At 39.5% G+C, this 15,971-nt stretch overlaps 1 protein-coding gene across 1 annotated transcript in view; it reads right to left on the reverse strand.

Annotated features, from left to right (window-relative positions):
* The window catches only part of LOC124157835 (titin homolog), a 401,563-nt gene that overhangs the window by 304,386 nt on the left and 81,206 nt on the right, over window positions 1-15,971 (reverse strand). Inside the window, exons 19-21 of the mRNA XM_046532910.1 lie at window positions 15,598-15,831; window positions 14,962-15,134; window positions 13,960-14,101 (exon numbers count right to left, since the gene is read on the reverse strand). Of these exons, the coding sequence (XP_046388866.1) occupies window positions 13,960-14,101; window positions 14,962-15,134; window positions 15,598-15,831 (549 nt within the window). The remainder of the gene's footprint in view (window positions 1-13,959; window positions 14,102-14,961; window positions 15,135-15,597; window positions 15,832-15,971) is intronic.

Raw genomic sequence — 15,971 nt, forward strand, 5'->3', positions numbered from 1 at the left:
GCAAAGCAGCATACCGTACCAATTCTTGGGTTCTAAATATTTATCTCCCATAATTGTTCTATAAGCATATTTGATACCATAGAATAATTGAAACAATATTTTAGAATATTAATCTTGAATTGTTAATGATAAAATTTTAAATGCAATTTAATTTAGGCGCTATAAAGATCATTTGACATAAAAACTTGGGATCACAACAAAAAGAAGCCAAAAACTCCTTAATAATACATTATAATTCTCAAAATAAATATGTACACACAGAATTTTATAATAGTTGAAAAAGGAGACAAAGAGAAATCATCCAAGCACCTAGAAAGAAATCAGAAGGTAAAGAGACGCATTACTCTTACTCCAAAGAACATTTTTCGCAACGTGTTGCTTGTTCTTAACTTACGCTACAATAGAATATAAAGCAATAATACTTCGCACTTTTCCACACAAATCTTTACTATTTCAAAGGATTCAACATGTTTCTTAGCACTGCAGCATTGTTGGGACAGTCCTGATGATGCTGAAGTGCAGTGAAACGTTTGATTTCCATAATGTATCAGCCTCCACCATCCACTTCATTACTCTGCTACCTATTGATTTACGGGTGTGTAGACTCTTGTCAATATTATATCATTATCATATTATACTATTAATTCATGCATAACAATTTTACCCTAAAATCGAGGTAATATTTTGAAATTTAATACGTAGGCGAAAATAATAACGCTTGATAAACGTATTTCTATCAAGACATGAAGCTGTAGTATAAAGCCCCTCGTTAATATGAGAGAAGCTGACACATAAGGGAAAGACAGAAAACCTTCACATACTATGAGAAAGAAGGGTCTAATGTTGCCTTCTGTTTAATGGAACTAATTACTAGCCACCGAAGCAATTCTGGAAGAGCTAAGTGATAGAGATTGCCAGCGGATAGACAACCTCCTCTATCATATTTCAAGACTCGAAGTTCTGAATGAGTCATTCATTGGAGGTATAATAAGTTAAAGGAAATAGGAGCATTGGAATAACCTCTAAGGAGAGCTCAAGAAAAGAGACAGGAGTAAAAACAAGAAGACGTTTACAGGAGAAATGTTACGCAAACGAAAGAGATAGGCTGGCGGAAGAATAGGGTGGAAAGCTGCGGGAAGGAGATCCATGGGTTGACGACCTGCGAGTATTTTGAGGAGCGCTCTTATAACGTAACGAAAAATTCAAATTTGGCAAAAGTATAAAAAAATGCCTTGCAAGAGCCAAACTACACCACTCCGAGAACGTTAAATGATCTGGAACTGAAGAAGCAAAATTAGAAATAAAATGAAAAACGATGACATTATTATAATAAATACTACTTTAAGCGCAATTTTTACTGACTCATTTATCAAATTATATATTTTAAAGCAATTCAATTCCATTTGGCGTTGAATGCTATCAAATATTTAAGTTTTAGTGATGAAAAATAGAATTTATAGTTAATGTGAAAAGGTTTAGCTGAAAAAAGAATTGAGTAGTGCAAAACCAGTCTCAAGATTGTTAGCGATCGACGACATTCGTTACACGTCGTTATTTTATTAATTTCTCGTAAGTCAAATTTCAAGGAAGACATTTAGTAACATGGCCTCTCATCTATTACTCATAATTATTATTTATAACTAGCCCCTGTATAATTTCATAGGTATATCAAATACGGCATTTTCACTCAGCGCCATTATTTTTTAAATTAGTAGTTTTCTAATTATAATATAATTCTCTCGTGTTATTGTGAAGATGCTGTTTTATTGGTAATTATTTAACTTTTATAATTTTCGCAATGCTTCGAGTAACGGCCCATCTATATGCTGATCAAGCATTTCTCTATCTGATTCTGTAGCTCATTTCCTGACAATCAAGAGTCATATCCAGATTTAATTTTTGACAAAATAAGGGAAATAATTACCACGCGAAGGTCTTATCTAAAAATTATTAAAAGAGCTTTTTTAATATTTGTTTATTATAGAATGGCGATATTCGACATGACATTCTGTCCCCACAGAGAGGTATCTGAGGAAAATCATGAGCTCAAAACACATGGAGAGGGCTGGCAGAGTGAAAGACGTGGATTGCGAAAGATCTAAAAAAAATATATACTTAATTGGCTTCCAAATCCGACCATGTCCCACTTATATTGAAAAGAAAATTCATTCCGCTCGCCTTCTTCCACGAAATTAAATTCTATTTTGAAAGAGTTGGTACCTCAAAGCAAGTTTTCATGTCTCTGGGATGAACGTGGAAGAATAGGACGAGATAATGAGAGGTTAGATGACTAAATCTAGCAGTAATTTCCGTCATAATTAAGTATCCATGAAAAAGGCTCAATGAATTTCTTGAAAACCATGCGAGTCACAACTGGGGAGTTTAGTAGGATATGCAACACACTGACTGTGTTCAGGAAGACATTGTGCCATGAATGAAAGGGTGGAGATTATACCGAGTGTTTTTGGAATGAAGCTTAATTTTCACAACGGTTACTCATTGCCAAAATAAAAAAATTTCTTATCTAGTTTCTCTTCGACCCTTCTATCTAACATTTCGTCTCGGATGAAACCTACGAACTTAGCCCGGCATTAAAAATATGTCTGTATCAATATTACTTTCATATACCAACAGTAGACCTCGATAATCGCATCGCAAGCGAAAAACCTAGATCTAGCCATGTCTCTTCACTCCAAGATACCAATGGAATCGCTGCTACAAAAAAAACATACAATGAGAGAGATTCTGAAGATGAAAAGCTCTTCGTAGTAAATAATCATGGAAAATTTTTGACCTGCACCGTTTTCCGGTGGCGCGTGGACAATGACCGCACCGGAGAAAGCAAGGATAGAGGCCTTCGAAATGTGGTGCCACAGAAGAATGATGAAAATCAAATGGATCGACCGAGTTAGTAACGAGGAAGTCCTAAGAAGAGTAGGAGAGAAGAGAAGCCTCATGAAAACCTTAACAAGGAGACGGAACAACCTTATAGGTCACATCTTGAGACATGATGGCCTGATGAAGACAATCGTCGAAGGACAAGTGGAAGGCAAGAATGGAAAAGGAAGACCTGGAACAAAATATATGGAACAAGTGAAGAGAGATGTGAAAGAGAAGAGATACGTAGGTGTGAAAAGATTAGCTGATAGGAGAACTGAGTGGAGAGCTGCGTCAAACCAATCCTAGGATTGTTGACCAGTGATGATGATGACGTAGGTACTAGAGTCTTACACATAACACATTGGTCATCCTACTCCCGCTCACCTTCGTCCTCGTCGGGACAGAGCGGGAAGAGGATGTGGTGCGCCGCCCATCCCACCCTCAGCTTGAGCGAGGGCAGCCTGAGAGAGCCCGTGACTACGACACAGTCGTTGTCCTCCGAGGCCTCCTTGTCCGCCTCCCCCGGAGGAGCCGGCGCCATCGCCGGGAGATGCATCTCTCGCCAACCACCAGATCACTCACTCACACACACACGAATATATATATAAAATTCCTCTTCTCAAGTGTCATGCGAGTAAGCGGCCGGCAACTCCCTCTACAGCCACCCCATCAGCTCCGTCGCCCACCGTGCCCAAACTCACACTGAGTGCCTCAGGTCCAGGGTCCCTAACCCCCACTCCCCCCGTTCCTTACCGCTGGCTCTCTTTCCCTCTCTCCCGCCCGCTGAAGTGGGGATGGGCACGCCCCACGCTTTCCCACACTTCCCCTCATTTTCACACACACTTTTCCTATCTGATATTTTCCCCTCTAACCTACCCGGCCCTCTGGAGTCAAGTGGCCCACATCTCGAAAAATCAACGGAAGTAATATGGCACTATTTATCGCGATGCGAGCCCATGGAGATAAATTAGCATAATGCACGTAAGCGTTATGCTCGAAATTATTCTGACAAATCATTATGAACGGAATGACTTTGATTCATAGAAATTCAAAGTTTTTATGCTCCTTGAAGTCAATCAATGTGAGCGTTATTTCAATGTCTTGGTTGCTCACTCACGATTTCAGACTATGATCGATGTTAAAATGAAAAAGGATTATTTGTTCATGGTTATTTGAGTGATTTCGATAATTTTTACTCAGGTATTTTTAATCACCAATGGCAGGTTTTTTGGTGCAGGCAGGTGTTTCATTCTTTCTTTAGTGAGATATTTGATAAATACTTCACAATTGCTGAAGTTCTGCCCTTTACCGGTTTGTTAGAATACTTAAGTCTCAACTCTGTTTAGATTTTCCTCCTTGTTCATTTATCCTAAATGCAGTGCGTCAAAGAGCCTTTTATGTCCGAAAATGGATTTTCGCAATAGCTAATTAACAGTGTTGCTATGATTACCAAAAATAAGTAACTGGTCTCAATTACAGCTACTTCGTACAAAAATAATCAATTACGTTTAAAAAATACTGAATTTTTAAAAGTAATCAGTGAAATAACAGTTAAAATTGCAGTGAATTCAGTAAGGGGGTCCACCCTAGAGATAACCGTGAAACTGTGGAATAGTGCAGTAAAATGCGGCATAATTGAGTCATAGAAATTGCTAAAGTTGCAATTTCACTTGCGATACATGCAATTATAACTGCTGCAACAAAACGAGGGTGTAATATTTAGTACCTATCATAAGTACGCTAAAACATAACGGTGGCTGAACCTAAACAAGCTAATAATGGTACTCTAGGATTCGAAGTTATCTGTAGGCCTACGTAAATCAGTGAAATCAGTAAAGTAATCGCAAATTACGAGCAAGTAACGATTGCAACGAAAGTAACGATTCCTCTTTCATGGTAAGGTGCAAATTACAAGGAAAAATTGCATTACGTAAAAGTAATCTTTAAAATTACAAATTAAAGCAAAATTAATCGTTACAAGTAATCCGGCTCCTTTTACTCGATTACTGACCAAAACTTTTAATAAATCGTTTTCGATTTTAGTAATCGATCATTTTGAAATAACTATTTGATGCTATCTTATTGTGGCCTAATTTACGTAAATATCCTAAAAAGGAGGGCAAAAAAACTTGCCACGCAATGGGAACGAAGCAAACTGATCAATTGATGGAGCAAACACTTCGTGTTGAGTGCCATTTCTGTAGCATCGGGGAAAACTTGAGTACCCAATTCAGCCTTTCGTCAACTCTCCTCCGCTCCCAAAATAATCCCATCCAGTCGGCATCCTCCCGAGAATGACCTCAGTCATCGGTATCCTCCCCAAATACCCAAACGACCCATCTCCAAGTGTTAAATATCAATGTAATTTATGAGGAAGCATCCCACCGCGACCGTTCGCGGTAAATAGGATTCAAGAGATAGGCTTAAACGATTATCCACCTCCTTCTGCTCGCTTTCACGAGCCGCCATTGACGTTTTATCCACCGGGCCGCCATTCTTCGAAACGAAACCATGCACAAAATTTACTCCTACCATCAACCGTTTTCTTCCCTCCAATCACATTCCTCCAAACACTCGGTGACATCTCGTGGGACCAAACTGTTGTGGCAAAAGCTCGGCGGAAAGCAACACGCTCGAATAGCAATAGCAGCGATGGGACATCTATTGTTAAGGAAGCACTAAGCAAATCCGATTTAATAATGTATATTCAAGGTACGGAACACATGTACGCATATTTTCCGCTATTCTGCTACCGCCACGTAAGCATAGTGAAAAATATCAATTCACGCGTTTATATTTTCCAATTGGCGGCTTTTCATTCATAATTGAAGCGATGTATTCCGTTAAAATGCGATTTTGAAATATCAATATATGCAGCAACTTCGTGGTACCTTTATTTTTTTGGAGTCGAACCTGCAAGAAAGAATGTTGAAAACTAGGGAAAAACGATAGTTTTCAGTCTTTTTTCTCAATGTCTACGAATTAACAAACGATGTTTTGCACTGAAAATTTTAAACCTTTTCAACCTTGAGCCAAATTTAATTTACGAGATAGGAAATTATGACAGCAAGCAGCCACGCTCTTCGCCAAAGCAATGAGCCCCCTTGAGAAAACTCATCCACCCATCTTGACCGGTCGTGTTTCGTCTTTTTCGGCCACGCATTACCTACTCCTTTAATTCTTACACGACCATCTTGAAACATTGAAAGGTATAAATAATGGACCCTTGTCAACATTTGCCTGTTTCTCAAGTACAAAGCAATTCATGCAAAAAACTGAGTGAAAGTTACAATTTTGAAATACAAGATAAAAAAGGATCAACTGTAAAATACGATAGATATTTCAAAAATATTGCACATGGTTCAAGAATGTAATTTGACGTTTACAAAACAAGTGGAAAGAGAGGTATGCGTACCCTTAAGTTGAAATAATGTTGCAGATTCTCTCCGCTCCCCAATCTCTTCCCTCTATTTTCCCTATCTTCTTTCCAGTAGCAACCCATGACAAGCAATTTTTGTGTTAATTCAGATATTCTACAAACAAACAAATTTTGAAATTTCTGATTCAAATACTGACTCGAAGTTGATCGCCATTTGAAAAAGCTTACTTCAGCTTACTTTAAATAATGTTAATTCTGCAGAATAAAAAGGGACAATGACTTTCTTTAATAGATTCATGAGATCTCCATCAAAGCACATTTTGTATCAGCTTATGTTATATTTATGATCTCCAAATTACGTAAACTAATACCTAATAATTGTATATTAATTGAAGAGAATCTGCCGGCAGAGACAGTAAATCTGTAGACAGAAGGGCATAATTTGCTTTAGATCTCAATTAAAGAACAATTAACCTGCCGGTTCTTTAAATGCCGATAAAAAGCCTAAAAATGTTTGAGTATTTGTCAAGAAATATTTATTTATAGAAAATGATGGTTCCTCTCCACGGCTGACCCAGGAAGACAAACAGGCGTAGCACAGAAACGAGGGAAAAAGATGCTGGGAGGAAGCCAAGAAAAAAACGATGAAAATGGTAGTGTTGTCATATTAAGGAATGTAACCGATGTCACTTCGCTGAACAAAACAGCAAACGGCCGAAAAACAAATATCTGCGCATACTCTCTAAAGAAAACTCGTCATGAATATCAAAGCAGGTCTAAAAGATGCGCAAGAGTAAAGGGTTCATTAAAACTCGAGGTAGCAAAATATAATATGGCTTAGTGCTTCCCTGGCGAATGATGCTCACAAACTGCTCTTTGGTTTCCAATTCGGTTAATATCTCCATGGTCTTCAATGTTTCGGCTTCCGACTCGAACGCAGTCTTGAGAAAAAAGTATCGACGGTGCCCAAGTTGGGGTCCGAAACGTTGGAAGCAATGGAGATATTGACCCTGCTGGAATCCAGACTTGACCTAGTTTTGTGGGTAAACTGTTCTAGGGCTTCCCACCGGGTTGATTCTTACTTAACAGCCAACGTTTCAAGCTCCGTCTCGGCGCTCATCATCAGGGCTGTGGAACATACAGCAGTGTATCTTTTATTATGCTTTCTGTCGCCAAGCTCCACCAAGTATCGCCATCCAGCCTTAATAAAATTCGAAGAATCAAGCGAGATGGAGTGGAATTGATTCATAATGAAACACTGACTTGCAATTTTATTTTTGTGGAAAATTGCAAGTCAGTTTTTCATTATCCAGCCTTAAGTTGATCAGGGCTGAATGATGAACCCTGATGATGAGCGCCGAGACAGAGCTTGAAACGCTGGCCGTTATGAAAGAATTAACCCGGTGGGAATCCCGAGAACAGTTTACCCACGTAATTCGTCGGGAAAGCATCAAATCATATTTGACTTAGTTTTTATTTAACCTGGCCCAGTTGAGGCCGGAATCCGGCTCCCTCTTCCCCTGGACCTTACTAAATGACTCTTTTACAGTGTTTTTGTTGTTTAGTGAGAGCAGTTCCCGGAAATTACAAAATCATTTTATGAAAAAAAACTGAAAAGTAAAGTGAAATAACTCCAACATTGATTGATGGAACCGAGGGCATTGAAAGAAACATATGAAAAAATATTTGTACACGCATAAAGCACCTCCTTTTCTGCGTCTAACCTCGAAAAAAAACTAATAAAATCGTACGCACAAAATGTCATTGAAGGAAAAATACGAAATAAAAAACGCATACAAAATCTTAAATTACCCCAGCTAGAAACGAGTAACCTTGGCAAGGATGCCGCGAAAACGCTGAGCGAGAATTTTATGGACCGTTAATCGCGGAGCGTGAAGAGGTAGGTCCTCTTCGCAGCGCCCTTCTCTCGCAGGAGAGAAGACAACAAATTTTTGAGCTAATAGTGACGGAATCGGTCCCTTCGACGGGAGTGACACGGAACGGATGAAAGCGGGGAAAAGGGTGATAGGAAACACGCCGCGACGCGCCGGCGGGTATTGAGGCCCGTCTAGTTTTAGGAGGAGGGGATAGGAGGGAGGGAGGGAGGCGCTAGGAGAGAAGACGTGGGTGTGTTAGCTACCTCTCGCCACCACTCCTTATGAGAGCGGCCGTGGAAAGGTGGAGAATTCGGTGGAGAAGTGTTTGCAAGGAGGGGACGGCGGAAGGTCGGGGGATAGGAGGAGTCTCGCTGGAGGTGGGCGAAGGGCCTAAGGAGGAGAGCGGAGGAGGAAGAGAGTAACACATTCAGGAATAGAAGCAGCGGCAGCCCAGCACGGCGAGAAGGAGCAGCGAGAGGGGGAGAAGGAGCGGATGGAAAGAGATGTGGATGCTGTGCGGAGGACTGCGGAGAGATGCTAAGGATGGAGGCCTACGAGAGAGAAGACTAGCAGAAGGAAGGAATGGGATAAAGGGTGCAATGATGATCACACCAACGTAAATTGGCGTAACTTGAGTCACTATAAATAACCAGATCGATTAATCGCGAATAAATCGTGAAATCGATTTTAGAGGACTTAACGGTAGTCATTATGTCTCGGTATACACAAAAAGTATCTTCCTTCCTTCTGGTTAATTACAAGATACTTCTGCGCTCTTCTGAACTAGTTAAAATTCGAGTTATGCTATTTAAGTTTCTGTGAACCGACAGACGCTCTTTTTGAGTTTATATCTTTATATTTAAGCCAATTTAAGTCAAGCTAGAGTGCGAAAAATTCTCAGAGAAAACATCATACACCTTGACCGAGAATCAAACCCAGATCCGCCAATGGCCGGTCGAGTGCTTTAGCCAGATAAGCTTCCGAGGCGTCATGCCTCCAGTGGAAATTGAGTTGCGAAAAAGGCTTCAGAAAAAGCGGTTCACATGGGTGCAAATCTCTGTGGAGGAAGGCCATTTTTTTCGAATGAAACCAGAGGACTCGTTTGGGCTAGTAAAGGGAATCGGGTGGATGTGGGGCTTACAACATTGCCTTACCATCCTGAGTGCACGGGTTCAAATCCAAATTGTGGCATATATTTGAGTGAGATTTTTGCTAGACATTTGTGCTTAGGGCAAAAAAGAAGTCTGTCACTTCTATAATACACCCATTAATCCCTAGTCTATTTAGCTCCATACTGAAAACGTAGACTAATTCTTAAGTCTGTTATCTCTTCCATGCAACATGTCATTAATTGCCTGTTGCCATCTTCAAGCACTTACGTCATTGCGGCGAGGAAAAGTTGAAATATTTCAGGTGTACTTTAAGAATACATAAAATAGACATAAAACATGATTTGGATGTACGGAAGAGTCACCACGTCCCTCAGACCAGTCTCTTGCGATAGCCGCCGAAGTGGACAATAAGTGATCATCTCTATAGTCAAGCTCAAGACTAGCAGGTCCCAATTTCTCCATATTCCGATTACTACCGCGTCGGTTGCTATGCGACAACAACATTTTCAAGGTAACTTCCGCCAGCGTCTTCCGGCCGAATATAAGAAACGATTGTCATCATACAGCAACCTACGCGATAGCAACTGAAGTATGGAGAAATTGGAATCTGAACACCGCGGAAACCTTCGCACTCACCAGCACTCAGGTCCCGTATGGAAAAATCCCAAACCTGTGTGGGCTCCGGGAAATGGCGTACCCAAGCTCCAATTACGGAAAAATGTAATGGCGTGGTAGTCATTTAGTCAAATAAAATACCTATACTTTTCCATATTTTAAGAATAGATGTACCTTTGAAAAAGATTGTGAAATCGCATCATTTAGCTTGCTACTTCAAAAAAAGAAACTTCAGACTTTCTCTTTGCCCACTGGCCTAATGTAAATGTGCGAAGACGTACTGCGCTCGCTATAAAATTCTCTACGCTGAAAGGAGGAAACGTCCGTCCAATTCTTGCAGAGAGGGAATTTGAAAGTAGGAGGTATGTGGCAGGAGAAAGGGAAGGGTTGTGAGCTGGACGTCAGCAAGTTGTGAGGGAGGGGATGGAGGGATAAACGGCGTAAATAAATAGGAAAAGCATGCGAGAGGGAGGAGAGGTAAATAAATAGAAAGGACAAAGCTGTAAACACAATTCCCCCCACTGAGCGATTTACATTCGCGCCAATTCCGATCAAAATATAGAGACGGAGAGAGAGAGAGTGAAAAGAAGATATCGAAATCGAGCACAATTGAATTATGCCGTCGAATTTTTATCTATATGTATACAAGAGGATGTCTGTTTGTCTGTCCGCTATGCGTTTCCATACGGCTGCACGGACTGCGACCAAAGTTAGTACGTAGGTGCGTCTGATGCTCCCAAACCCTATAGTGCTACTTTCGGTTGAGTCCAACGCGTCCTTTGCGTCGTTTTCTCATTACCCATTGTTACGTCACGTCATACACCTTCTGCGGTTCGATATCCTGCAGGAGAGGCACGCCTCTTGACACGCTCAAAGAGGAAAATATAAAAATTCTATATGATCATGTATTCCAAGTTCCAAGTGTTCCACTTCTCTGGGTACTATCCTTCCGGAGCAACGTCAGGTGGCCTGCGGGTAATGCTAATAATAAAGAAATGCTAATTTAAAAAAAATAGAAGTTGGAGTAGCACTATTTTGTATGCTACTTCAAAAATGGCTGAAGATCCGAATTTCTTTTTGTCCAACGGCTTTCATGCTCAAAGATTTATGGGACCTAGGAAGAATAGCCGAAAATGTGCAAATTAATGCAAAAAAAATAATTTTGCCGACCACCACTTTGACTTTATGTAAAATTTACTGCAACGAGATTCTAGGGAAAATATGCACCAACTATTAACTTTAGAATTTGGATACTTCAGCGCTAACTTTCGGGCAACTTCATCATATAAGTGCAACAGCCCAATTATTTACCGTGGTTATCACAAAATTACAGAAATTCCAATTTTGAAGAAGTCGAACGAAGTTTTACTCCGAAGACAATTGGCTCCATCTTTCAAATAATGGTGAGATTTCACGAAATATATAGTTGCGACGATACCACATGGATTGATAATCATTGAAAATAAAAAATAAAAGTCTATGAATCGGAAAAGAATATTCAGCCGCAATTACGACAAAGCCTTCAATAAATTAAAAGTTTTATGGCTCTTTTAACGTCATCAGCCGATCAAGGAATGATTCTTACAGAAAGCACGACATCCTTTTAGGCAAATTGAGTTTTAGACTGACGTGACAAGCCACGGGCACAAAATAAATGTATATTTTTAAAAGATATCCCCGTCAAATGAATAGCAAATAAAACTACCCGGGGAAGAATTTGAGCCAAGGGAAGATAATGAAGAAGCAAGCATATGAACCTCCGTAGTATCCAGTGCCAGGCATGTGCGTAACAGCTGCCAAACTTATCCAGGGAGCCAACATGCCGGTGAAAATTTTTCCACTCCCAAAGAAAATAGGGAACATGCGGACGAAAATAACGACCTAAATGTCGCTCAGCAATTATAATTAAAAATGCACTGTTTTATTGACAATAAGGTGAACTAGGTTTATTTCAACCTTAATTCAAAGATACTTCAACCTCGCTAAAGAGTGTAACTTGAGAACGTAACCTCCGGGTTATAAAATCATCCCTCACCGAAACCAACAATCGGTCTAAATAAAGTTATAGAGTTGGTAGGAACAGTAATTAATGAAAGGAAAAATGTTTTGGGTCTCATTGATATCTTTCCAGTTCCACGTTAATTTTCACTAAACCGATTAGTTTTTTATTATACCAGCGATAAAACTCAAGCAAGATGTTTTAGTAAACTTAACTATTTGACAAAAGAAAACAGCGCACACTTGAGTCTAATCATACGTTCTAGTTACCTGGCACTGGTTACTTAACCGCCTCAGAGCTCTCATACAAGGGGGTACCCAGGATCATAACTATGGGGGGGCAAGTCATGGTCTAGGGGGGGCCAAGCCAAGTTGTGACACTTCAGCATGGAAAAGGTGAATGAAACTAGCATTTAAAAAAAATTATTACAGCGCTTTATAAGTTTATAAGATTATTTCCTTGAAAAAATAGCTTTATTATAGTCACAAATCTTTTACTAATACCATGGCCCTTATATAAGGGCCTTGACTTATGCATATAATTTTCCATGGGTTTAAAGAAAATTATTTGAATAATTTTTTTTAAAAACAGTACTAATATTTGCTTGAAGACTTTTGCGAATTTAGGGGGGCAGCTGCCCCCCTGACCCTCGTTGGGTACGTCCATACTCTCATACTTCATTCCTGAAGTACAAAGTATTTCCGCAACGACAACAGAGACACTTCAGTGTTTTGGTATACAGAAAATAATTGAAAAAATATAAAAAGGCAATGATTAGTAATAGTGGTGATTCATAAATTCCTGAAGGTATAGAAAAATACCTGCGTCGGCGCGATGAACGGAAACGATTTGACGTGAATCAACGCATATTTATTAGTACCACAGAGAAATAAATTAGTATAAATTTATAAAAAAATAATAATCATTGTCCATAAAATCACACCATATCATGAAATTGCTATAATCTTATAAATTATTTTTTGACGTCGAATTTGTAAAAGAATAAAAAATTATGGTGGTAAATGGTTTTGAAAACAACGTTACAATATCCGAATCATAGGCCGGGTTCAGAATAGATTCAGTTTATAAAATCTTTCAAGACCTTGCATTCAGAAATCTTCCTCTATTGCATGCCATTGCTAATAAATTGTTCTTCTCATGTTTCCAGATGGAGCTTAAGTTACAATTTTCTTTTGCTAACACGGAAAAAGATTGGAAATAAAGAATGACGTCAAAAACTTCATGGTACATCTTCTAATTAGAAAAATATTTAGGAGAAGAGCCTAAATATTTGTCTCATAAAAGTAAAAGTGCTAATAGTGGATAAATATAAATTGTCTACTCATTAATTACAACGCAGAGACAATGGAGAGAGACGAGGCATAAAATAACTGGTACATTTCCCTTAACACTCTGACATGCACTAAGTAGTTGGATATCATAAAACATAATTGTCGCATTATTTACCAGGTTAATAATCATGTGTCTTTGTTAAGTACACAATTTTCTGATATATATAATCAAGATTTTTGTCAATCACCGTGGCGGATCCAGAAAGGGGCCAGATAGCTCTACCAAGGGTATCCGATTTACTTTATATAAAATGGTAATTTTGTTCGGACCCCCACTACTGCCGGGAGGTTACTCCTCATAGGAAAATCCACTAGGATTGGTAGTATATTAATTGCGTTTCGCTTGGTTTCGCTGTTAGTGGGGCCCGCCCGCCTTTGTGACGGTGCGGGATTCCTCGTCCCTTCCCTTCCTTCCCTATCCCCTCCCCGGAGGCGTCGTCGGGCTCTCATCGCGGCGGCGCCTCCTTCCTTGTTCCTTCCCGTCCTTCCCCTTCTGGGTGCAGAGGAGAAAAGCTAGCGCTTACAGTCCCTGCCCCAGGAGTGTATCCCCGCGAACCCGCCCTAGGGTTTCGTTTCCATTGCCGGGAGGTTACCCCCCAGCTCTCCCAACAAGCCCCTCCCTTGTCGCTTTCCTGGATTCGCCACCCCAATCATATAAGTATTATATGCTAGAGAAAAAATAAAATTTGTAGCTAATCACTCCTAAAATAAACAATCATGTCTTCATTGCGTCCAGGGCACTTACCTCTCATTCTCGACCTTTCCCTGTAAGTCTCCCGATAAATTGGTCTCGACACACTCCTGCGATCATCCTCCTCCGCCTCTTCGACACTGGAAGTCCATTCAGAGGGTCGCGATGGCGTCAAGGAGCGCGCCTTCTGCCTCACCTATCAAGGGCAACGAAACATGAACACATACAGTTAGAATTTCATCGTAATAGGCACAATTCCATTCAATATCAAAATATTTTCATCGTTTTCACGGGAATATTGTAACAAGCTAGACGTTCGTGTAGTTAAAAGATCTGATAAAATATTTCATGCAGTCATTCTCTGCAAGCATTCGTACTGGTGGCAAACTGAACCTATTAGGGTATCTTTCATTGAGTACATAACGGAGCAAAGATCTGATACAATTTTTGTAGGAAAAGAAATTACATCTCTCCAAATTGACATCGAATGTGCTAATGCTTGAAAGACAGCACTAGTGTTATGATATTGACTAAAGGATAACATTGAACAAGTTTTTTTCTGATACCCAAGGATAATAAAGGAAATATTTTGATGTTCAATAATTGAAAATAGCCTCACATTTGCTAAAGAGGATATCATATCATTGGGGAGGTAAACATTGAGATAAATTGTAATTAAAAGTAAAAAATTGGGTCAGTCAAAAATGAATCTGTTACAGAAGTCAAAGTGTTTATGTAATACAATGTAAATTATTTTTTAATTCGAATTTGTAAAAAAATAAAATATTATAATGGTGGATAGTTTTGTAAACAATATTACAATACCCGAATCATAGGTCGCGTTCAGAATAAATTCAATTCATGAAACCTTTTAATGTTCCTTAAATTCATCAACCTTCCTCAATTGCACGCCATTACCAATCAATAGTCATACTTACGTGACCAGATGGAGCGTAACTTCCAATTTACTTCTACTAGCACGGAAACATTATTTTTAATATTCCATTTCTAAAACAAAATCATACAGATCAAGGATTGATTAGTCTTGAAACTTACGCGAACAGTGAAGAATGCACGATCGGTGCCGTAAGCGTTTCGTATGAGGATGTGGTACGTTCCAGCATCCGCGGGCATGACCCTCTTCAGTGTCAACCTCACGTAATCATCCAAAGTCTCTCGCAATGACCTCGATCCATCTGTTATATCCCTCGTTCCCTTCTGCCAAGTGACTGAAAAGGAAGAGAAAATAGTTACATGCGCACTATTAAAAAAAAACATGTTATCATAAAATATAGACCGATAATGCGAAATGAAAATGTAAATATGACATCATATTGAAGTAATAGCGAATTATTTCCCGATTCCCAAGCCACATAATGTGTAAAGAAGTAGTAAATGCATCCAAACAAGTTATTGGAAAATTTGAAAGACAGTTTACGTGAATAAAAAGGCTTGATCACACGATTTCACCGACTTGTAATTGATAATTCACCCTCTCTAAAGCATTAAGCATTTATAGCATAAGTAAAAGATAAAGCATTTAAGTGGGGCTCATTTAGAGGAGGTAAATAAGGCAACATTTTCAAATATTTTGGGGGATTTCAACTTTCTTGAGCTCCCTCCCGCCCCCTTAAACCTCGCTTTAAAATTATTCCAAAAGGATGCCATTAATGTACATTTTACATGTCTCACCTCTCGGCCTAGGCTCTCCGGTGACTCGGAATGAAACGACGGCATCTTCTCCGACCAACACGTCCACTTCACCTGACGGACGCTCGACAAACATGGCGGGCCTTCCGTGTGTCCAGCTTCTTCGACGTCCACGGCCAGTGGGACCGTAACCATCACCCCTCGAGCCAGACAGCGCGTCTGGTGCCATACCCCAATAAGGCGTCCCGGGAAGCCTCTCCAACTTCTCATGAGATCCTGTAATAATAATAATAATAATGATGAAAGTTTATTGTTCTGAACCCATAAGGTCCTTAAAACTTTACAGGAATAAAAATTTAGCGTGCTTAAATAATTAGAAAACTATCAGAAATTATAATAAATTCCGAAGAAACTTC

The sequence above is a fragment of the Ischnura elegans genome, chromosome 1 (assembly GCF_921293095.1).
Source record: "Ischnura elegans chromosome 1, ioIscEleg1.1, whole genome shotgun sequence".
Classification (NCBI taxonomy): Eukaryota; Metazoa; Arthropoda; class Insecta; order Odonata; family Coenagrionidae; genus Ischnura; species Ischnura elegans.